Raw genomic sequence first — 25,439 nt, forward strand, 5'->3', positions numbered from 1 at the left:
GTGTTCGATGAAAACGAACAGCAAGAATCTTCTCTTTTTTTTTGCTTATTAACACGCGCGCTGTTCCGTGCCCCTTGTCTTTTTTTTCTTCTCCTTGTCTTCGGCGAGGTTTATTAGCTTCCGGCCCACATAAAGCTTTCTTGTGATCATTGAAAACAACCTTCAAGTTGGTAGATATGTTGTACAGGTCTCCGAATGAGTTTTTCATTGGTTTTCAAAAGACAGGAGCATATCTTCCCATCGACTCCAGAATAAACTTCCTAAACTTCCATGACTTTGGCCAGGTTCTAAAGTGATCTGGGAGTGCGTGATCCAAGCAATACTATGTCTCCTCAGTTCACTCTCGTTTCTTTTTTACTTGCGTAAGCTTGGTCTCTAAATTCCTTCAGGTATTCCTTGTTCCACCCTTTTCACCAATCTTTTATGACGTTTTGCCACTTTCTCTAGATTTCTTCAATGTTGACTTCGTGTTGATTTTTGTCATTGCCGGTAAGTCCGTATTTTCCACCTATTATGTCAGGTGGCACAATAGGTAGCGGCTCATGCGGTTCGCTGTATATATAAGTTAACGGCCTGTTGTTAAGCACCACTTTAACTTCGATGATTATTGTCTCCATCTCTTCCTGGCTAGCAGTCTATTTCAGATGACTTTCCTCAATGATGATATGCTTCGTATTATCCTTTCATAGAAGCTTCATCACCAAGGCGCTTGTTCGGTTATAAACTAACACTTGGTTAGCTCTTTTAGAAACTTTGTTTTGTAACTCCTTCAGCACACGACTGATTTTTTTGTTGGCTTTCTTGAAAGTCCTTGCGTTGTCATTATGTATTGTGCGACATAAGCCTTTTCTTGCTGTCAATCTTCAGAATGCATGTAAAAATACTTCTGTTTTCAGTTGTCGACCACTTAGAGATGTAAAGCTCTTCTTGTTACACACACAAATACTGCTAAGTACAGTTTTGTCATGCCTTTCACGGCGTCTTTCATAAGCGTCGGACCTGTAAAATCTACACCAGTCCCTTCAGATGGTTGTCGTGGTTTACTGTCAGCAGGCAGGGGTGCTGTCTCTTTCTTGATTGGTTTAGCGTCAAATCGTTGACACTTCAAACATCCATGAATAACCTTTTTCACCAGCTGGCTTCTTTGGATCATCTGATATTTCGTTTTAAGCTGCGACAGTGTTGCACTGACTACTCCATGCAACGCGAGTTCATGCACATGTCGTGTAGTAGCAGCTTAGTAGCAGCCGTTCCCTTTGGTAGGACAATTGGATGTTTTTCGTTGTATGTCAGTCCACTTTGAGACAGACGACCCTTGGGCCTTATTAGTCCTTGTTCATCTTCAAAGACTACGATACCACAAAGAAAGATCCTTGTTGTCCTAGTCGTAATGCTCTTGTTGAGAGTATATGTTCCCGTATCTTTCGTTGCTCCCATTTTATTATCCCCGTCTCTGCATTCTTTAGTTCCTCAAAACTCAGATCGCTGAGAATCCGCTTCTTTCTTATAAGCTGTATGTATCCCAGTATCCGAGCTGTTAGTCTGAGCAATCTTATGTAGGTTCGATACTTCTCTTTGTCGATCAGGACCACAATTGACGTGTAGTTGCAGAACATTCACTACTCTCAGTGTCTTCTTCCGTTTCCGTCTGCCCTGTGGTCTTTGTTTCCGTAACAAGTCACTTTGGACCATGCCACCATAGATACGACTGTATGAAAGCCTTTGCGCTTACACCTCTGGTCATAAGATCAGCTGGGTTCTCTTCACTTGCAATGTATTTCCACTCTGATAGCTTCGTTTTTTATTCTATCTCCTTCACCCTATTCTCTACAAACCTGTCTCGTTTTTTTTTTCGTGTAGCCAACTAAGAACGATGGTCGAGTCTGTCCACTGTCTTGTAGCGTTTATATTTCTTACAAATCCACTTCTGATGTATTCAGAAATGCGTGCAGACAGCCACGCAGCCAACAACGCAAGTCATGAAAACGAGATTTGCTTCATTGGCGCTATTCCTCCTTTTGCAATTAGCATTTCAGCCTCTTTTTCCTTCTCGTAGTGATTTATCGAATATGTCGCTGTTCCGTATGCACATGGGCTTGCATCTGAAAACAAGTGAAGTTCTGTGTGTATACGCTTCTTCCATTGTCTTACGTTGAACCATCGTGGCACACTGAACCCTTGAATTGATTCCATCTCTTTAATCTATCTCCTCCAAGTCTCCATTTTATCATCTGGCAACGAGTCGTCCCAAGACGTCCCTTTCCGCCACATTATTTGAACTTCTAGCTTGGCTGTAAGCGTGAATAGAGTGAAGAGTCCCAGAGGATCGTATACTCTTGCAGCGAGCTGTAACATTTGGCGCTTTTTTAGCGCGACGCTGGTGTCGACGTCTTTTATGTCAAACGATGGTAGGTACAGCCTACCATCGTTTCATCTGATGTCATCTAAGTTTCATCTGATGTCAAGGACCTTTATTTTGGTGGAATCCCCGGAGCTTGCATTTTCCTCTTTCTTTTTGTTTTGTTGTAATTCAGGCTCATTTGTGTGTTCAACTTTCTGAGAGTCATTGACGCCTCCGGGGAAAATCTTCTTTGATTCCCGGTAAAGTTGTTTGGCTTCCTTGGGTTATTCGGCTCCCATTATTATGTCGTCGACGTTGATGTTTCTCCTCAACTGTTGATTTATCTCCGGAAATTCTTCCTTCAACTTTCTGAAGTGGTGCTGTACTCTTGCTGTGAGCAAGAAAGTACTGGGGGCAGTGCCAAACTTCCCTCTTGACATTCTTCATGTTACAATCTTCACATCGCTTCCACTCGGAATTCTGTCCCACCAAAGAAAACGCAGTGCGTCTCTGTCTTCCTCGTTTATTGAAATCTGTAAGAATGCCTTCTCAATATCAGCTGTCATTGCAATGCGATGGTGTCGGAAGTTCATCAGCATGTGCACGAGATCACAGTTGAGATTCTGTCCAGTTTTTAGGTTGTCATTTAGAGATGACCCTTATGTGGATGATAATGATGCATGAAGTACTATTCTTATCTTTGTTGTTTTACGATCTTCCTTGATGACGGCTTGATGCGGCATGTAGTAGCAGTATGTCATTGGCGCCTTTTGTTCCTCGGCCACTTCTGCCACTCCACTAGCCAAATACTCTCCGATAGCATTGACGTAACGTCGCAATGCGCATTCGTCTTTCTGTAACCTTCAAGTGACTTGCTTCAATCTGGTCATTGCGACAGCCTTGTTTTCATCAAGTTCCACAGCATCTTTCCATGGAAGTCGTACTGAGTATCTTTGCTCTTCACACTTTAAGTTCTTGCTGAAATACTCTATCACACTCTCTTCTTTCTTCGCGTCTTGCTCTATGTCCGAGAAATGGCTTAGCTTTGTATCTATGACAGAGTTGTCCACTTCAACGCAAAGTACTAATACGGTTGACCGTTTCGTTAACGTTGCGACTAACTTAGTTTTGCCCTGCACCGTCCAACCGAAAATGGTCTCTCTTGCTGTCAGCTTCTCTTCCAGCTTTCGAATGCCTCCGCGTACTATTTGCCAGTACTGGTCTGATCCAACAAGGATTCCGATTTTTCTGTAGACTGTGCTTCTACATAAACCGCCAGTGAATTTTAATCCGTCGTTTTCATACTTATTCTTCAGGAAAACTGGTAGGAGTGGTATTTTTTTTATATAACGTCAACCTCGAGTGCTTCCAACATAACCTCTTCGTCACTATATGCGCTTCTAAGTTTGACTTCAACTGAATGCATAGCTTTCCTCTTGTCCTTCTCCGAAAGAGCCTATGGTCAGTCTTTCTTTTCCTTTGATCGTGCAACCAAGCTTTTTTGACAAGCTCTTAAGGATGAATGTTCTTTGGCTACCAATGTCCAACAGATTGCGACAACAGGACGATTTGCTTCTACCTTCTGCTATCACCATTCTAGTCTGCAGGAAAATGCTTGACGATATATTCGTATATTAGCAGGTTGACTCTTGTTCTTCCTGATTTTTATTTTTACCTTGAATGGCTGTTGTGCCCTGTGCTGTGAGCTCTTTTTCTGGGCACATAGACGTTGTGGGCCTTTTCCCGCATATCTTGCATCTATTGCTTGACTTCCATATTTTGGCGGTATGTCGAGACCTCGTTCAATGGAAGCATTTTTGAGACGCTTTTAGTTTCATTTTCTTCTCTTCATATGGCATATTCTTTCTGCAGTCATCAAAATAGTAGGTATTAGTCTCACAGAACATGCAAAACTTTGCCATGGTGATTTGAAAATTAATCGTTCTTTTCTGTTGCTTACTGTCAAATTTGTTGCCGTGGCTTTCCTTGCGCTTTACTAATTCCTCTCTGCACTCAACTTGGTCGTCTATATACCTCATCAAGCGCTTCAGAGTTTCTTCATGATATTAAGTTTCATTGTGATCTTGGTCTGAAGACCTACCGGCCGATTCTCTTTGTTTCAGTACGAACCCCCTGTGCATCTCCGCAGGTGGAGATATTTTCAATACTGGCAAAAGCATCGATGCATAGGACTCGATTTTCCCGATTAATGATTCCAGCCCACGTGTATGCACTTGTACTTTGTCTGACAGCCTTCTTGATCCTTCATAGTCACTGCAGCTTGCTACTGTACTTTAGTTAGCTCTTTCATGTGCATTTCTATAAGCGCTTCGTCTTTCCCGTATCGCTGCTTGAGCACGTTGATAGCTTTCACATAATTGCTGTCTGAATATTGAAGTCCTTCCACGGCAGCTGCCGCTCTCCTGGTTAGTGACGACAGAAGATACGTGAACTTTTGACTCTCATGTAATTGTATTCTCACGTGAAATTCCAATTCAAACTGATGCCAGAATCTCTGCCAATTCCTCCTGTTGACATCAAACTTCATTATTTCTACCTTTGGTAGCTTTACTGCATTTGCTTGCGGCGCTTGCCTGGCATTGTCAGTTGAGGTGACCTGTTCCCTCACTGGCTCGCGTCGTTCTTGTCGATAAAGGTAGGCACTGATGTTATGCAGAATGCTAATCGTCTTTAGCTCGTACTCAGCGGTCCTCGCAAACTCGGCTTCAGCTGTTTCCGGCGTTATGTACTGTTCCATGTCTTCGTCAACTTTCTTTAGCATGTCGGCGATGCCTCTAATCTGGCCGGCTATCAGCGATATTGCCTTAGGGTCTTCATTCTCATGAAGCCTATTGTCTGCTTCACTCACTAGGTGGATTATTTGCATCCTCAGCGTTTTTCTTTTCTTTGAAATTATTTCCCTGTTAATTTTGAATAATTGAGGAAACGGCTGGTTGCTTACAAATTTCAGCGGCGAATATTGATCCGTGGCTGTGTTGTCTTCCGTGTCTGTGCCGCTCTCTCGATCAGATGACGATGTCCCGTCTCGCTGCCGTCGGTTCGCACTGGGCCTTGTCTTCGTCCGTCCTCTGTGGCCTGTCCTTCGTCCTGGTATTCTGTGGCTAGTAGGAAGAGGAGGAGCCGCTATCCTGGACACGGCACCATGTAGCAGAAATGAGACGAGACAAGCGTAGACTGCGTTCGATGAGAACGACAGCAAGAATCTTCTTTTTTATTTTGCTTAGTAACGCGTGCTCTTCCGTGCTCCTTGTCTTCTTCTTCTTCTTCTCTTTGTCTTCGGCGAGTTTTACTACGGGCCCTAAAAATGCTAGTCGCTTACCATGTCAAATCAAAGCTTCGTTGACTCTGAAAACGTTCATCACATCTGGCGAGAAACGAACACAGGTGACACCTACCTGAAAGGAGGAGTGTAAAATCGTGTAAAGCCAGCCGTAGTGTAGTTGTTACGCTACGAATGTCTATTTTAGATAATCTACCAGAGCGAACTAACACTATCAGCAAACAGAAAACTTCGATTTATACTGTGGCCGGAGCATAAATACACAACCAAGAAAAAGCAGTCCTTATACAAGAAGCGCGTTCCAGTGACGCCCAGAAACAAGTTGGTTGTAACGAGCTTGTTCTCAATTAGTCATGCCATGCCTTTTCACTCACTAGTCTTCCGATCACTCGCGAAGTAACTCATACATCTGAATTAATGTATGTATACATGTGTCTCTATGCATTGCCATTTTTTTGTAAATATTGCGGCACTAGAAGGTAACTCCGATGGCTGTACGAGTATTTAGAATTCCTATTATTTCATCAGGGCGAAGATTTCGTAGTGATTCCAGTATTCACATATACCTGTTCACTCATGAAGCCGTCGTAGCTCTGGGATGGTTGGGTGATGAGACCTCGGTAGAATCGGTCGATGTTTCCCGGTTGCGTAAGCTCACCCGGGTTGAAGAATTGCATTGCAAGCGGCAATCTTTTATGCACTGACCCATCCTCATTGATGAGGTCAATGTGGCCCTGAAAATAATATTAGAAACAAAATGCACTTAGTTTCTACAAATAAAGTCATCATGATGATTTTTATTTTGAACAGCCACCCTTTGAAAAGCGACTAGACTTAAATGCCTCACCGCTCAGTTGCCTCGGTGGATCACATTAACAACTCTACCTTATTCCACTGCAACTACAAAAACGCATAGCTGAAAGTACTTTGTTTACTAAAGGTAAGTTGGCCAGCACTTCTGAAATGTCTTCCTCGTAACGCTTGTTTATAGTGCCACATAACTGTTGCTGTGCTTAAAAAATAATACACCGCATATTATTAGCGCACTTCAAAGTGCTCCATGTGCACTTGTTTTTCTATCTTAAAAAATCTATTCTATAGTTTGTTAAAACAAGACCACGTATGCAGCGCACGTGTTGATTGACGCTAAAGCAAACTGGAAAATGCTGATTATTCATCCGTTATTTCTATGTGCTATTCAACACTGTTTTATTTCGTGAATATTATGTATTATTTGACACCTTCCCTGTAATGACCCCAAGCACGTGGTTGAGAGCATCAAATAAATAAATAAAGAAATAAATGATTATTTAAAAAGTTCAGAAATGTTGCAACGCGAGAACTCTGCCAAGCATTATCACCATGACTTCTGTTTATTCATGTTTTTCTGTTAACATAGGGTCACCATGTCATGGCGGCTATCGCAAATCAAACAGCACGAGTCTTTAATACATCCAAAACATCCCCGAATAAAACATCTGCACTGAAAGGACCTAATAGTTTTACAGCGCGAGCTGTACACTGTAAAAAAATACTCCGAGGTCGGAGTAAAACGCTTGTTCTTCTGCGTACTCCCTATTCGGAGCAATTTTTGCTTTAGACATCTGGAACAAAACTTTTGCTCCGGCTCGCCGCAGGAATTTCGTGGCCCACCCGAAGTACTTTCAAAAGATATTTCACTCCGGCCGACCGGAGCAATTGCGTGGCGCCGTCGGAGTACTTTCTACTTACATTTTCCTCCGACGGGCCGGACTGATTAAGTGGAACCTCGGGAGAATTTTAATGCAATAGTGTTTTAGAGAGCTGTTATCGCAGAAAGCCTGCCGCTGGTGTCGGTCCCGTAAGTTGTGAGTGAAAAATGGTGTGTGCGTCTGTGCGTCTGTGACCGAAAAATCAAGTTACCGAGATAGCTGCGGGAGGCCACTACTTGTCCTCGCATGCGCGCGCGATCACAATGAAAAAGCCACGCGTTCGAAGAAAAACAAAGTGCTCAAGGTCACGAGGCGTGGTAGTTTTTTTTGCCCTGCCGCCACTCCCTGCTTAGCTTCCAGGGCTCTCGTCGGGACGAGGGAAGAGATAATGCCATTGCAGCATGCGACAAGCCTTTGTAACTCCACTCGCACTGGTTGGATTCTTAAAATTTTTGCGGAGTTGAATTCGGGAGGCAATAAGCTCTGCTAGTGAATTCATTCTATGGTTACTTGAAAAAGTGTTTCAGAGCCCCTTTAACGCATTTTGTTTCGCAGGTGTCACGACAAAACGAGCCCATTCAGCGATAATAGCAGGCACTGGTCCAATCTACTTTTTGCGCACGTGTGTATGTAGCAAAACGTATTATAAGTATGCACTTAGCGGTTGAAGGGTTCACTAGGGGCCGCATTTCGTTACCGCGTTCAACTCTTAAAGGCCAAGCTTAAAAGTTCCCCAATTTTTTTGCACGTTTTTCACTCCGGCTATCGGGATATTTTGTGTGCTACCTCCAGAGTATTTTTCAAATGTACTTACTTCGTCGGGACAGAATTTTATTGAGGTGGACCAGTACTTTTTTAAAGTGTTTGCTGCGCTGTTTATTTATTGTATGCTGATCGTTTCACGTATTGGTTAGGTGAAAGAAGTCCCTATTCTAATGAGAGCACTGGCGAGCTACTGTGTATTTTTTTCGACAGAGCTCTAGCAGACAAAATTTAAGAAAACACTTGAGTTCTTATTATTCAATTTATTCAAAATAAGCAGCCAATTCTGGATGATTACCGAGTATTTAGAAAAAAGAGACAAGAATAAACAAACATGCAAAATAGCACTAAACACAAAACAAAATAATACAGATCCGATGATATCATCAGCACTCAATTTCAAAGCACGGTGCTTTAAAATGAACCCCATAATGCTGCAAAACGATGCACGACAAACGAACAAAGCATGGCCGCCGAGCCCAACTCTTCACCATCCCCGAAGGACAATCCATCAGATTAATTGATTACGCAAGGGTTGAGCTGATTGTTCCCTGCAAAATTTAGTAATAATTAGTTATACATTTCTGCAAATCATTGGAGAGGCACAGAAACCGAGAACATCCAAGCCACGGACTATAAAGTGCGAAGAAGCTACTTTTGAAACTGACTACACACACACTCACGCAAAGACAGGATGAGCGTTGAATATCAAGAAGCACATTCGATGTACTTCAGTGTGAGACAGCCGCAACATCATAAAAACCCACCTCCCTGACGCGAAAAAAGTTTAAAACTGGCCAAAGTTTTTTTTATATATTTCTAAATCATTAGCTCTGCCTTTGCTGAAACATTGAAAAGCGATTTTTGACTAAAATCATCATATTTAGGCACTCTTGTAGACGGTATCAGGAATGCCCCTCCCGATAATTTCTTAACTTTATCTATTAATAACTCTGAACATTAGAGTCGCATTTGAGTGCGTGCTCATCGTCATACTTCCAACAAAGTGGGCTCTTACAGTTTGCATGGTTGCGGCCTGTCTTTAAAAAAAGCCTAGCTTGAACTCCTCTGTAGAATAATTTTCAGCATAAGTTGAGATTGTTTTATTTTTAATTTGCACTCACCGCTCTGTTTCAATACTTGTCGTTCTAAACATTTTTCAGAGTAGTTATTGTATAAGTATGTATTTCTTCATATTGAACAGCTTCAAGCACAAAATAAAGAAAAGTTTACTTCAACGTAACAAAACAAATTAGTACTAAAAACCACAAACATTACGGCATTTGCGCCAACTGCGTTTTCAAAAAAATAAGGGAAGGCGGACCAGTTTACACAACTGAAATGTCCGTGCACACGTTCGGATGCCACAGGAGGTGTTGCAGGTGCAAGCGTAACGACGAGTTTCCCAGGCTTGAAGAAATTTTCTTTTTTCCTTTTCTGTTCACAACCCAGGTTAAAACTAAGTCTCAGCACTGTTTACTCTTCCATCTTCCGAAAAAAAAATTGCAGCCCCAGCCATGGTAGCACGAGTGAAAAGTGGAAAAAATATGCAGCAGCAAGGATAATAATTTCTTCCATCTTCAACACCGAAAATACGGCAATTTTGAAAGGGTGCCTTGTCCTTTGTTTTCTCACTTTCTTCCACTAAAGTGTCCCCTCCGTCTTGGAGTATTGTGTCGGGCTGTCATATGGGTTAGCTTTACACCCCCCCCCCCCCCCCCCCGAAGTTTCTGTGATAGAATCACAGAAACGTCGGTCGCTGCACGACTCGTTCTGCCAAGCAACTACTCTTTTTTTTGCATTTTCGTCTCTAGTATTGTGAGTTTTTTTCGCCACTCTCTTTCTTTTTCTGAAAGCACCACGTCCCGCGAAGAGTCTACTCTACTTATCTGAATTATTATCTCAGATACCATTTATTGAAACTAAATACCCTTTTCACAATTATGAGTGCGTGTATGGGTTCTAAATGTCTGTATCAATTACATTGCCCTACCTCAGTTCACTACCTTTATGAAGAATTAACACTGATTTTAGTTATTTAAGTTTTATTAAATCAGCTTACATATTCTATCAAAATAATTTTTACACAGTGTTAGATCTTGACCTGGCGTTTATTGAAGCGGACAAATGTTACCGTTTATGTGTACTGACAAAACCGAACTTATCTTTCAACCGGTTAGGTTTACCTGCACCAAATATAAATGTTTGATAGAATAAACCCAATACTATTATATTTTCTATTGTTGGATAACTAATCAGCGCTCCAAATATTACAGCGACTTGATTCGATTTGCTGGAGTTATTAGGCGTTAATGGTGTGCAAAAAAGGACGAGTACAATAAAGTGAGCAATCACAAGCGCTTGTGATGTTCACTTTTTTTGCTCTACATTTATGCTAAAATGAATCAGTACGAACTCGCTCACCTCTCTGTTTTGCTTTACCGAAGTTATGTTAAGAAAAAAAAACACGTAGACAAACAGTGCATTATCAGAATTCCGCTGACTTTTCACTGACGTCTTGTGAAATTAGACAAGTATTGATCACTTATTTGGTTTATTGACCCTATATTATCCAGGTTTAGCACTACCTGACAAGCATTACACAGGAAATTCATGAAGAGGTCACTCACCAATTTTTGGCCACACCAGCAACCACTGGGTCTCTCAAGACTCGCGAGATCACAATGTGTCGTTCGCTACCAGGAACCATCACATGATTACCGTTCGCACAACCCCCTTCTGTCGTTGATAACCTTCATTGTAGCTTGTCGCTTGCGATATTCAGAAGGTGCTAAGTACAGCTTTCTTTTCTTCAACGCGGCTGAACGCTTCACACAATCATCACTGTTCCGGCTTGGTCTGTTGTATAGTGACCTAGAAGAGATGTAGTGGCACGAACAGCTTCGCACAGGCAGCCTGTTTTCAGATAGATGCCATGTCATGGTGCCACTGCAACTTTTACTATTATTATGGCACGCCAGCCTACGGTTGCCGCGGATTTTTCTCACGCTATATTGCAGATTTTGATATTATCGGTGCTGCTGTACACCCAGGCCCATAGACGGGCTGGGGCGAAATTTTTATGACACATGGCGTTTTACCGAAACTAAATAGTGAAAATAGGCGTTTTTCTCAAATAGTAAAGGCTTTCAGCAAGTGCCCCCCCCCCCCCCCCGCCCATAAAAAATTCCTGGCTACGGGCCTGCATACACCAATCTTAAAATACATTTATTCATTGTTTGCACATTTCGGGCAGTCAGTGTGCAGGAGATCAATAACGCTTAAACTTTGTCTTATGTAAAATGACTTTTTGAGGGCCCGGCTTTTATGAAATTAGCACCTGCGCCCGTTTTGCGAAGCGGACATAAAGAAAATAAAACATTCATGACGCGACGACAGTGTTGATAAGTTCCCAGGTAGTCCGAAGCGCCTAGCTAGGGGGCTCCTATCCTTTCACTGCTAGCAAAGACCCACCTATGTCCATTTTCACTCTAGCGATAAACTCTTGGTCGTGAAGTTATTTAGTATGTGATTAAGGTTAAGTGCAGCGCCCTAGACATGGCAGGCAGCTGCTTGCTCAAGGATTCAAAGACAACAAGACAGGTTTGAAATCTTATTTATTTAAGGTGCAGCGAACGATGTCTAGCACCTGCTCAGTTTACATGTTTTGCACTTTCACGCTACTTGATGCTACGCTGGTTTTGGCTACTTGTGAAAAAAAGTGGAGGCGAGACTTCAGTTGCGAGTTGCTCAGAATGTTCTGGACATCCAATTTCACTCCTTCTTTTGCAATTAAAGCGACTTAAAACAATGAGTACACTATCAGAATGCAATTCCGAAAAACTAAAACATTCAGTAAAAGTATTTTACAAATTTACGATAAACGTATATAGCAAACTTGACGGGTAGAAAAGGCCACTACTGTCTCGCATGCGTGAAAATGAGGCCAGGTTCAAACATTCTGCAGCCTCTTTAGTGATCAAGAGACGAGTAAGGCAGGCCTCATACTGTGACTTCAAGATGCACTTTCGGGCAACATACGCGGCAATGTAGAAAATAAATCCTTTGTCACTGAAAGCTACAACACAGGATGAATGATCAGGGGCACTTTCTCTAAGCAGGTTTTCTGCTGCACTCAAGTCTCCCGAATCAAGCAGTTCGTCAACAAGGTATTGCTTAGCACTTGGGCTAGCTTGGAGACCAACCTCTGCTGGCAGAGGAGCACTGAGAACTCCTGCCTCGCAATTTCCTCTAAATACTGAGCGTGCTAAGTTGCTCAAACTCTGGCAGGTAATTGTGATGATAACTGCTGTGGTGCAGGATGGGTGTTGCAACCACAAGACTGGCGTACAATTCCAAAAGGCGCTTGACAGGGTCTTGACTTAACCTAGACGACATGAGGTAACTATAGCCGAGATATTCCCATAGGTACTTCAAGAGGGCAAGCAACCTTGCCCTCTGTCTGCCTTTTTGCCATGCCGTAGGCTGCACGCGGCGAACAAGGGCTGCACGCGGCGAACACGCCCAGGGCACACGATCCGCACAAGAATTCACGAAAGCGCAGTGGGTGCTGCCAACACTCGTGACACGCAAGCTCAGCCAAACATTGGGCCAGAGAACACGCTAGGCCCAGCCGCCCGCGCCAAACCACCGCCACACACACTATGAATGGATGTATGGAAGGATGTATGTAGCTGTACCCTTTAGATCGGCCGGTCGCTAACGCCACCTAGCCATAATACTTAGTGAACAAACCACTAGATTTATCTTTTTTATCTTTAAATAGTAAAGTTGGACGAGTATTTTGCAGTGAAGGGTATAATTTTCACTCGTGCCGTGACTTTAGCCACCAATCAGATAACCTCCTTCTAGTTAAGCCTACCCGCTTAAAGTCTATTTTGCCCTCCCGGTCCCTAAACTCCAGTGCTTAGAAAAACTCTGCGACATCATCCTGAACTATAGGGTGAAGCCCTTTACAGAATCAAGAGTTCGGCAGTTTCTTCTTCCTCTCCACACGCACTGCATACTGTGTCTACCCTTTCGTATTTGGCCCGATATGTCTTGGTTCGCAATACTCCCGTCCTGGCCTCAAACAGTAGAGAACTACCCCGAGTATTATCATAGATCCTTTCTGTGTCGATTTCCTGCTGAAAAGTTCGATATATCTCTAGTGCGGACTTCTGAATCATGCCAATCCTCCACATGTCAGTCTCCGTTTCCTTCACTTTCTTCTTAACCGATAGTTCTTTTTGGTTTGGCCACCTGCTGTTTTATAAGTAATTACCAGTCCATTTCCTGGTTCCCTTCCTCCATTCTGTATCGACATTCCTTGTGTACAAGTAGCGGAAAACCTTCCTAGCCCAATGCTTCTTCGCCATTTCTCTCAATCGCTTCTCAAGTTTTATCTTGCTACTAGCTTCCCTGCCCTAAATGATGTCCATCCCTTATCACCTTGTACTCTCTGATTTGGTGTATTCCCGTGAGCTCCTAAAGCAAGCCTACCTATTCCTACTTACTTAATTTATAATCTTGCTTGAACTTCTGACCGCTTTGCAGCATTGCCGAATGTCAGCCCAGAAACCATGATCCCTTTTCATATTCCTCTAACATCATACCTACTGTAATTCCACAGTGTCCTATTTTCATCCCTGCTGCATTCCTGTTACCTTTTGTCGTCACGTATATTTCGTGTTCCCTTAGGTACTCGGTCCCATTGCTTATTCATACGCCCAGATATTTGTATTCATCTGTTATCTTTAGCGTGTCTTCCTGTATTCTAAGCTCACAACTTTTGTTATGAATAAAAATCATGACTGCTGATTTTTCCTTACTGAATCTAAAATCTAACCTACCTCCCTCATTACCGCAGATGTCCATCAATCTCTGCAAATCTTCCTTGTTGTCGGCCATTAGCACCATATCATCTGCGTACATAATTGCTGGTAGTACCTGATCAATGAGTTTTCCTTGTTTGACTAAAAAGAGGTTGAAGCCAAGTCCACTTCCCTCTATTTTGGCCTCTAATTCTTGTAGGTACATAATGAATAACAAGGGTGACAGTGGACACCTGTATCTAAGTCCCCGTTTCACCTCTGTGGGCTTAGATACCTGTTTTTCCCACTTTATAACTACCTTGTTACTTTTATAGATTTCCTTTTGAAGATTAGTGACTCCATCTTCCAAACCCAGTGTGTCTCGTATTCCTCATAAGTCCTCTTGAACCACGCTATCGCACGCTTCCTTGATATCCAAAAATGCTAGCCACAGGGGCCCGAGTTCCTTTCCTGCTATTTTGATGCACTGCGTCAGTGAGAACAGATTGTCTTCCAACCTCCTAAGTTTCCGAAACCCATTCTGCAGTTCCCCCCGCACCCCCTCATCCTCTATTCATGCCTGCAGTCTTTCCTTTATAATCTGCATCGCCAGCCTGTAGACCACTGATGTCACTGTTATGGAATGGTAGTTGTTTATGTCATCTTTGTTCCCTTTTTCTTTATAAATCATGCTCATCCTGCTAAACTTCCATCCATCAGGGACTTCACCCTCGATTATAGTTCTCCTCACTGCCTCTCTCAAAGTCTGTTTAGACTTCGGACCCAATGTCTTTATCAGCATAAGTGGAATACCATCTGGTCCTGTTGATGTACTACTTGAAACACTCTTTTCAGCCCTTTCCCACTCTCGTTGTGAAAATGGAGCCATTGTGCCACTTGATCCATCCCTGTCTATTTTGGTGCATAAGGCACTTCTTTGTTGAAATTTTTCTGTCACCCTTGTTCTTATAAATTCAATAGCTTCGTCCCCTTCTAGCCTAGCCCCTTGAGCTGTAGTTATAGACCTCTGCTCTAGGTTTGTTTCATTTCTTAGGGAGTTTAGATGGTTCCAAAATTTCGCATCTGCCTTTCGGTCCTTTTTTTGTACTGCTGCCAGCCACTGAGCACCCTTTCTTCTAATCTTTTCCTTGATCAGGAAGAATGCTTCCCTTCTAGAGCTTAGAAAGGTTGCCCATTTTCTTTCAACATCATCTGTCGGTTATCCTTGTTGCTTAGCATGTCTGTGTTCCCCAGATTCTTCCTGACGCTTTGCTATGGCTTTCTTGACTTCCTCATCCCACCGACTCTTGGGCTTGTGTCTTCTTTTCCGTGGTGACTTGTCATGTGCCTTAGCAAGCTCTAGCCCAAACAATCTAATTAGTTTTGTGTATGCCCACACATTGTTATTATCCTCAGTGATTACTTTCTCAATTTGTTTAGTAGCAATTTCTATTTGCCTTTCTGAATGAAAATTTGCCTGTAGTTGCTCATCTTGTCTCCTTCCCATTTTCACTGCTCTTCGCAAACTTAGCTTGATACGTCTGGGAAGAGCTGCAGCTCCTATGAAAAGGAGCAGCAGCGCCCCCACTAGCACTAGCGGCCGTCCAGAGCGTAAACGGACGCCTGGAAGCCACGCGCTCCTCTCCGGTCATGCCACTACATCTCTTCCAGTGCACTATAGTCTGCGCCATGTTGGTTCGCGAGGAACGACCTCCCGGCGGAGAGGCTGCCTACGTCACTCCTCGAACAGCCAATGAATGCCAGTAAGCGACGTCCCGGAGCAACAAGGGAGGTGGTGGTGGTGAAAACGTATTTATTTATTTATTTAGAGGAAATTTTCTGCGGAGAAGCTCCGAGTAGTCGGAGATGCTTGGCTCTCGTAGGGGGGAGGGGCGTACTCGGAGATGCTTGGCTTGCTGTGGGGGGGAGGGGCTTAGTCCAGGGCTCCACTTGCAGCAGCCGCACTGCGGGCCTGGTTTATCAGACTCGACTGATTTTCCAGGTTCTCGCTGGCCAGCAGCTCTTCCCATCGCACCGCTGTTGGATTTTCTACTCGTTGTAAGGCTGTAATGGCTTGACACTCCCACGTGACGTGGTACAAAGTGGCTTTAGCTGAACACCACGGGCAGAGAGGAGAGTATGCCGAGGGGTGCTTTTTACTCAGGATATGCAATTTCGGAAACGTGCCGGTTTGAATTTTCCTCCAGCTGACCGATTCATCTTTATTTAGTGTTCGGTGTAGTAGCAAATAAGCTTTCATAAGTCCTCTGTAAGGGTTCAGGATGGCCGAATAGTCGCAAGAGACCGGAACGAGTTTCTAAAGGGTGGAGTTGGAAGGTTCTCGGCTCGCATACCCTCGAGCTACCCTATCCGCTGCCTGATTCCCCTCCAGTCCCATGTGGACCGTAGTGCATATAATCCGATGCCAAATTCTGAGTGGATGTGTAATGCAATGCTCGCCAGTGTCTGTAGCGCTCAGGATGACGTTGAGAGCGGGTTTGCTGATGGGTCCTGTAGGTAGTTGCGGCAAGCTGCTTGAGAGTCCGTGAGAACTGTCAGCGACCTTCGTTGTCTTTAGCCGAGGGCGAGAGCGAGCGCGATGGCAGTTTCTTCAGCCTCGGTGATGTGGCACCCCACGGAAGCGCTGGTACGTTCAGTGAGTGTGTGGTACACGACTGTGGCTACAGCCTTATTGTTTGCATGGTCGTAGGTGGCGGCGTCAACATAGTACGTAGTGTTCTTGTGTGCATAAGTTCGCTCGAGGGCTTCCACTCTTGCTTCCCGCCGGCCCTTATGTAGTCGGGGATCCATATCGCGGGGGATGGGAGCGACCTTATAAGTGGCGCGAAGTTGGTCCAGAATGGGCTTGCGACGAGCTGCGTCGTGAAACTGGCTGATGAATATAAGGCGTAGGAGCAGGTCACGTCCCGTGGGTGTTAGCGTGAGCCGCTGCGGTTGTGTGGCGAGTTGCACTTCACAAAGTTATTCAAAGGTGTTGTGTAGGCCCAGTGCGAGGAGCTTGCTAGAAGGAGTGCCCGGAGGTAGCTTGAGTGCCGCTTTGTAGGCTTTGCGGCGCATTGCGCCTACTTGGCTCTGTTCGTTTTTGGTGAGGCGTTGGTAGGGCAAACTGTATGTCACCCTACTGACCATGAGGCTACGTATGAGTTTCAGGGTGTCCTCCTCGCGCATGCCCTGGTGACGAGTGGCTACTCGAGATATCATTCGGGCCACTTGCAGTGTAGTGGTGCGGAGAAGGTAAAGTGTGTGATTCACATGGTGGTTCGACTGTACCCACATACCCAATATTTGAATGGTGGATTTCGCTGGGATTTGTTTGGCAGCAAGGAAGACCTGGAGGCGGGAGCGTAGGTTGTTCTGCGCCGATGGTGGGAGCTTGCGTCGATAATTTCGTAGAAGCTCAGATTTTTCTCTTGAACAGGCCAGGCCTCGTGCCAGCGCGTATTATTCGACGCATGTGGCTGCCTGCTGCAGGTTGCATTCGTTTTCTCCAAGGGACCCCCGCGTGGCCCAGACGGTGATATCGTCCGCATACATTGCGTGATGGATGCCATCAATGCGGTGAAGTTCATGTTCCAGGCCAACCATAGCTACATTAAAGAGTAGCGGGGAAATCACTGAGCCCTGCGGGGTGCCCTTGTTCAGAACCCTGATAACATGTGATCGAATGGAGCCGAGACCGACTGTGGCAGTGCGGTCCGACAAGAAGGCCTGAACATAACTGTAGACGCGCTGTTCACAATAAAGAGCCTCGAGGCCTCAAGTAGGGCCTGGTGGCTAACGTTATCGAAAGCGCCCTTGACGTCTAAAGTCAAGATAATGTTTTCTCCTTGCTGGGGGGTGTTAGCAATGACTTCTTTTAATTGTAGCAGCACATCCTGCATTGAAAGATGTGCGCGGAACCCGTACCTTGAGTGCGGGAAAAGGTCATTGTCCTCGAGATAATCTTACACGTGATTAGTGATGACGCGCTCGAAGAGTTTACCAAGGCAGGAAGTGAGGGATATTGGTCGGAGGTTCTCGATCTGAAGTATTTTGCCCCGGCTTCAGTATCATTATGACCTCCGCGTGCTTTCGTTCAAGAAGAAGCGTGCCACATTGCCAATGATCATTGAAAAACGCCGTGATATCTTGTACGGCGCTGTCGTTGAGGTTCCTGATAAGGGAGTACGTGATTCCGTCTGCCCCAGCAGCTGTGTTGCGGTTGCTGCTGCGAATGGCTGCGTAAACTTCGTCCACCGTTATTAGTCGGTCGAGAGTGTCATTGGCACGTCCATGATACGCCACCTGAGATGCGGGTGGGTAGAAATCGCTAAAGCATTTTCTCCGGACTTGATCTAGCAGCTCATCATCTGTAACCTCAAAGGCGTGTATGAGGTGCATGACTGACTTATGCGTCTCATTCTTCGTTCAAGTGGGGTACATCAAAGCGCGCAAAATGTCCCACGTGTGGGCCGTGCCCAATGGGCCTTGAAGAGAGTTGTTAAACTGGGCCCAATTGAGTCGCGCCAGTTCTGTAGCGTACTGCTCTGCCTGAGTAGTGAGTGCGGCGATCCTTAGCTTGAGGCGTCGGTTATGCTTTTGCGTCCTCCATCTGCGGATGATGCTCCTTCGGGCTTCCCACAGATGTAGCAGATAGCCGTCCACTTCCGGCAGTGCAGGTGTTCAGTTAATGGCGGTGGTCCAACGCTCTCCAATTTCTTTAAGTTGGGTGCACCAGTCAGTGAAGCTTGTGAGGCTGCCGAGTGAATGTTCGCTCTCATGACAAAAGGCGTCCCAGTTTGTGATGCGTGCTTCTCCAATAGACTGGCGCACTGCGCTCTCTGTAACGTTTGTGTTGAAAATGAAGTGGTAGCTGCCCAAGAATTCCTGCAGGTTGTCCTAGTTATAGTTCGTACGGCCACGGGCGAAGGTGAGATCGGGACAAGTGTCCCTGGACACACTGTTGCCTATCCGGGTGGGGAACGCGGGATCCGTAAGCAGTTCAAGCTGAAATGTTTCAGTGGCAGCCGCAAGCTGTTTGCCTTTGACATCCGAACGGTGTAAGCCCCAGCGTTCGTCGAGAGCGTTGAAGTTGCCGAGCAGTAAGAGTTCTTTTCCTTTGGTCAATCTGCAGGCACCTTGAAAGAGGGCATGGAAATCAGTGGCTTTTTGCTTTGGGGCGCTATATACGTTGACAATGATGACACATCGCTTTTTTAATTTTTTTTTCTGAGAACTAGCACCACAATCACATGTTCTATATGGGTGTCTGGGATGTTGTCTAAGCCATATGTGGTTAGCGCTTTGTAAATCAGGATGGCCGTTTTGCCTTCTGTTTGACTATTATAAGACTCCTAAATTGAAAATATGGGTGGCGTTCTCGACTCCTGAAGCACTATGACATCTGGCCGAGCAAGGTGTGTGTTAATGTACTGTTGGAGGAGGCTCCGCTTTCTGCGGAAGCCGAGGCAGTTCCATTGCCTGACTTCAAAATGTTCGCCAATGAGTGGGGCTGTGCTGCCAATGGTTAATTCGTTGAGTGGAAAGGCGTGGGTATTGGAATCTCGGCTTGCGACTCCAATGTTGGAGTGAGGGTGAGGGCGCTCGGTGTCGATGCGGGGGTAGTGAGGATTTCGGATGCATGTGATTCCAATCCTAGTCTATGGTAACCTTGATCTGTCGTGGCATGCGAGCTACGAGTGGCCCTCTTCCTGCGTATATTTTCGCCTGTTTCAGCTATTTGCGCCTGGAAGCGTGCCTTCCAGGCGAGAGTCGAGGCGTTCTCCGAACTGTGTGAATACGGCACTGAATTGTTGCGATAACTGCTGCGTGAGCATTGAGAGCATTTCGCGTCACTCTTGGCGTGTGACTGTGGTGCGCGACGCAGCAGGAATCAATAGCGCCGTTTTAGGGATTTTTTGCCTCTCGGGGGAGGCTAGGGGGGGGGGTTCGGGGGAGTCGGGCGGCGATCCAAGACGCGCCATTAGGGCGATAAGTTGAAAACTGTCCTTGGCTTTACATGCCCGGATGGCCGCCAGCTCCTGTTTGAGTTTTATGTTTTCCGCGAGAAGGTGTTCGTATGCGGTGTACAGGATATTTAGTGAAGTGATGGGAGGATCTACATTTGCTGACCAGCTCACCTTATTTTCGGCACCGGCTGATAGAGTAGTATTGGGCTTCTCAGTATGTTTGCTGCAGGCATGCTGGGACTGTTGACGGGCGGGTTGCTGCAGCTGCGGCTGCTGCTGCCCGTTGGTCATCTGGCTCTTCCGATGCTGCCAGTGCTTCTGCTGTCGCTGCTGTGGCTGCTGCTGTTCGCCAGGTTGCACAGAAGGGAGGAGCGGGAAGGACTGTGACCTCAAGCGTGAGCGAGAGCGGCTGCATGAGGTCTCGTTTTCCTTGCTGACCTACCTGCGTTTGGGAGTGTGTGGGGTACGATGGGCGTTGCGGCCCTTGGCTGGTGCTGCTGGTTGAGGAGGTGGCCGTCGGCGTGGGGCCTGCAGTCTCTGAGAGCACTCTTTGGCACCCGGTAAGTGGGCATCTCCCCACAAGTGACGCTTGGGAGCACAGGGGTGACCGTCAACGGGGTCGAGGATACCACACTGCCGACACACGGGAGAGTTTGGCGTAGGACATAAGTCTGAGCAGTGCCCCGGTTGTAAGCAGACTTGGCAGGCTTGTCGCGTCGGCTTTTATGGGTGGCAGGCCACCTTCCACCGTAATACCGTACATATCGGGGCAGAAGAGGACCCTCAAATGTGATCACAACAGATTTGGTAGCACCAAGCATTCGTGCGCTGTACACTGTCACTCCCTGCGTGCGCACGCGGAGGTTGGCGGTGAGTTCTTCCAGAGATGGGCCGGGGTCCATCCCATGAATAACTCCCCACAAGGTACCTTCAAGGGCCGCCACATAGGTATTGTAGCATAGTGTTCTGGTCGCTACTTGGTCGCCGCCGGAGAGATGACACGTACACACAGCAGATCCATAGAGTTGCTCCTAAACCGATTTATTTGGCTTGGTGTTCATAATTGACGTCGTACACACTTGTACGCGGCATAATTCTAATAACTCGGAGCAGCACCCACTGCAACCTGCTCTCGTGGCGTCTCCGCTGCGACTCTCCCTGGGCTCCCCTCGAAGCGTCCTGAAGCGACCCCCGAGACAAACAAAAAGGGCCACTCAGAAGTATCCGTTCACCACACCCAATCGGGCGTGACGAATTCAAACAGGTACACCCAATAGCGGGCGGTCTCCACCGAGTTTGCACTCGATGACCGCCGTCCGCCTGAACACAAATGACCTAAACTAAAGTAAAACCCTACAACAAGCTACCGCGACATCCGTTAGGCTCCTACCGTACAGCCCACCCCGCATACCTGCCGGCACCGCGGATACAAAGCCGTCTGCGGTCCTCTAAATGGGAAACAGACCCTCGCAGAAAGGAAGAGAACGCGCTCGTACAACAAAGCCGGTGAGCCACTCAAGGACACCATCGCAAACCCTGCTCCTAGGCAGACCCACGACATTGAAACGAGCCAAAAGTTGAAAGAAAATAGCTACATCTATATCTACGCGACACCTCCCCCATACGAACTAAGAGTGTCCCCACTCTGGATGAGTTGCAAGTAAACTAAATATCCACAACCAAGGACACAATTTGCTTCGCGCCCTCCAAAAAACAAAGAACATTTCACGTACACTTAAAAGAAATTGACACATAACTGTAACATGCGAAAAAGGCGACCCGCGACCGAATAAATGTACAAAACATTTTACATCTGCAAGACACTAAAACACTAATACATGATGGCGAAACACACACGCTCAACATAAAACTTGTTTTAAAACAGTGAAACAAAGAAACTACGAATTGCTAACTACAGTTCTGACGCACACATCTCAGTACGAAAGCACACACGGAGACACACAGAGTTACAAAGGGAGTCATTTAACTCACTCACTCAACATCACTGGCTGTGTAGTAAATCTCGGTGTCATTGTCATAAGCCCCGAGTCTTTTCGGTTCGGTGTCGGATGACTGGTCCCTATATTGTGTCCGCGGATCAAAGTAGACGTCGGTGTCACTAGTCGAATGTTCACTTTGACCGTGATCACTCGCGGGCGGAACTGCGGCACCACGCTGCGGCACTGTGGTGTCAACACGGACCGAAAACTCGCGTTCGCTCTCACTCTCGTCATCTGCGTCGTCCTCAAGACATGAACGGGGGCGACACAGTTTCAAACGCGCTACATTCACAATGTCCCTCTTCCTTCCGTGGCGGTCCACGACCTCCCAGTTGTTCTTCGCTACTTGTTGAAGGAGGCGAAATGGTCCATGGTAGCGGTGGAGGAGCTTTGTTGTTTTGCCCCTCGCTCGTGAGGGCGTCCACACGTAGACAAATTGCCCCGGTCGAAACACAGCACCCCGTCGTCGGGCATCGTACGCTCTCTTGTTTTTTGTTTGCTGGCCCTCTGTCGCTGAGCCACGAGCTCCCGAGCTTGGCGAAGCCTGCGCGCCACTGTATATCCATTGAAGGCACCCTCATTGTCACGTTGCAGGTTGAGGCTCGCACCAATGGGCAAGGTCGGCTCACGGCCATGCAACAGGAAAAATGGCGTGAAGCCGGTTGTCTCATGCTGCGAAGAGTTGTAACCGAAGACTACATAAGGGAGGAATTCGTCCCAATCGCGGTGGTCTGTCGAAACATACATACTGAGCATGTCCGCAAGCGTACGGTTGAACTTCTCGCACAGGCCATTCGTCTGCGGGTGGTAGTCGGTGGTTGTGACGTGGTTGCTCCCCATTGCTCGGAATACCTCTTCAATGAAGGTACTAATAAAATGCTTTCCCCGGTCAGTGATTATCTTCGCCGGGGCTCCATGTCGTAGAACCACTTGCTCCACAAAAGCTTGGGCTGCCTCAGTGGCCGTTGCAGCGGGGCAGGCGACCGCTTCTACCCACTTTGAGTGATAGTCAGTCATCACAAGCACGTAGCGATGACCGCGTTTACTCTTCACGAAGGGTCCAAGAAAATCCATGCCGATTTGCTCAAATGGCCGCCCCACGGGGGGTATAGGTTGGAGAAAACCGACAGGTTTGCCGGGTGGTCGCTTTCTCGTCTGGCAGTCTGGGCAGGTCAGGACATACTTGGTCACGTCCGATACAGAGCACCATCAATTAACCGAACGCTCCGTGCCGTTTTTTTAGTTTTGCTGACAACGGGCGCGTTCGGCCACTCGAGGTGCTGGATAATTTCTCCCATCTATGGATCTGCCCTCTGTCGTTCCCCAACATCCACTCGATCGAGAGCCAGCAACGGTAATTGATTTTCTTCGCTTGCTGGCACGGGGTCATGAGGAAGGCGAGAAAGCGTATTGGCATTTCCATTCTTCCGGCCTGGGCGGTGTCTCAGCGTTATGTCGACGCCGTCTATGGGAACCTGTACAGGCACAATTGCCTCGGTGCATGGCTCTATGCGGATCTGCTCCTGGCACCTCACTGGGACAGCGCCGTGAGTTACATTCTTCGGCCCTACTTGAAGATCAAACGCCTCTCCCCCAATGTGCAATTTCTCCGCAGAAAAATCGATGACTAACCAAGCTGCTCGGCAAAATGGGAGCCCACCCAGCAGCTCGTAAGGGCATTCCTTGACAATTAGAAATTTCTGACTTATTTTCATGGTGCCGAGTTCAAGAAGTGTTTCCGCTTCCCCCTTGGTCGATAGGATATTTCTTCCAAAGCCTCTAATCAAAATTCCAATCTCTCTAAATTCTTGAACTGAAGTGATCTTCTGCGCGAAATCAAGGGAGACAACATTTACAGAAGAGCCGGTGTCGACGATTAGTCTGTCACTTCTACCGTTTGCCTTGACAGGTAGATAGATTAATTGGTTTACCGCCAATGTGCAGACTGAACGGCCAGGCTGGCCCCCTATGTCTGGCCATTCCCATTTCCCGAGTCAAAATGCCGCTCACCGTTGCCGCTTTGTTCGTCCCTTCTCTGTCGCTGCTGGTCCTCGTACTGCCTGTGACATTTTCGCGCGATGTGGCCGAGGCGATGGCAGTAGTAGCACCGGGGGCGCCCATCACACCGAGGGATGTTCTAGGAGGCCACTGGGCAGGCAACCGGCATACCTCGTTCTCTACAGCTTTCAACCTGTTGGCAAGAGACTTAATCGACTCGGCGAGGGCCTTCAATTCCAGATTGCCCGCAGCGTCGCGTCGGTGGTGATGGGCGTCCGAAATGCATGTCGGCAGGGCGTCCTGGTGCTCACGAACGGGAGCGCTCACCAGAGTGGGCTGTGTCGCGATTGATTCCCCAGGAATGGCCGCTGACCACGGCTGCGTAACGTTGGCTGGGAGGTAGCTGTTCAGAGGACTCAAATGGACACGGGCCATCAACGCGGCATGGTTTATCCGTTGCAGAATTTTTAAAAATTCTCCTGAACTTGTCGGGTTGGCGAGGAACATTTTCTCTAGAGCATCGGCGCGGAGTCCACGCAAAAGATGACGTACGCGGTGTTCCTATTTCATAGCTGGGTCCACGCTGGCGCACAGCTGCAGTACGTCGTAATAATACTGCTCCGGGCTCTCAGACGGCAGTTGAACTCGATTCTCTAGTCTCAGGCGGGTTATCTCTGCTGCGTGGCGGCCAGTGAAGCTAGACTTAAGCAACGTGGCCCACTCTTCCCACGTATTAGGAGCGCCGGTCATGACTTTCGTTGTATACCATTTTTTTGCGTCGCCCTCCAAAGCGAAATAAAAAAATTTCACCTTTGTATCGTCATCCCATGAATTGAGTCAAGATACATGTTCGTAGCAGGTCACCAATTCCGATACGGATCCCTTAGGTGTACCTTTGAAGATCGTGGACCCGATGAAGGGTCTCGAGGTTGCACCAGTTGGAAGGTGGGCCATTTTCGCAACGTCGTCCGCGCCGTTCTGGCTCCTCAGAGTGGGAATCACCGTACGGGGGATTTTCGCTACCGCGCAGCCTCCACCACTTTGTAGCGTAGTGTTCTGGTCGCTACTTGGTCGCCGCCGGAGAGATGACACGTACATACAGCAGATCCATAGAGTTGCTCCTAAACCGATTTATTTGGCTTGGTGTTCATAATAGACGTCGTACACACTTGTACGCGGGATAACTCTAATAACTCGGAGCAGCACCCGCTGCAACCTGTTCTCGTGGCGTCTCCGCTGCAACTCTCCCTCGGCTCCCCTCGAAGCGTCCTGAAGCGACCCCCAAGACAAACAAAAAGGACCACTCAGAAATATCCGTTCACCACACCCAATCGGGCGTGACGAATTCAAACAGGTACACCCAATAGCGGGCAGTCTCCACCGAGTTTGCACTCGATGACCACCGTCCGCCTGAACACAAATGACCTAAAGTAAAAACCTACAACAAGCTACCGCGACATCCGTTAGGCTCCTACCATACAGCCCACCCCGCATACCTTCCGGCGCTGCAGATACAAAGCCGTCTGCCGTCCCCTAAATGGGAAAGAGACCCTCGCAGAAAGGA

At 46.8% G+C, this 25,439-nt stretch overlaps 1 protein-coding gene across 3 annotated transcripts in view; it reads right to left on the reverse strand.

Moving 5' to 3' along the window:
* Positions 1-25,439, reverse strand: part of LOC119160735 (chorion peroxidase) — a 1,158,638-nt gene that overhangs the window by 202,859 nt on the left and 930,340 nt on the right. For all 3 annotated transcript variants that reach the window (XM_075881050.1, XM_037412942.2, XM_037412943.2), the window contains one exon: positions 6,209-6,376. In XM_075881050.1, the coding sequence (XP_075737165.1) occupies positions 6,209-6,376 (168 nt within the window). The remainder of the gene's footprint in view (positions 1-6,208; positions 6,377-25,439) is intronic.

Source organism: Rhipicephalus microplus, chromosome X, assembly GCF_043290135.1.
Source record: "Rhipicephalus microplus isolate Deutch F79 chromosome X, USDA_Rmic, whole genome shotgun sequence".
NCBI classification, from domain to species: Eukaryota; Metazoa; Arthropoda; class Arachnida; order Ixodida; family Ixodidae; genus Rhipicephalus; species Rhipicephalus microplus.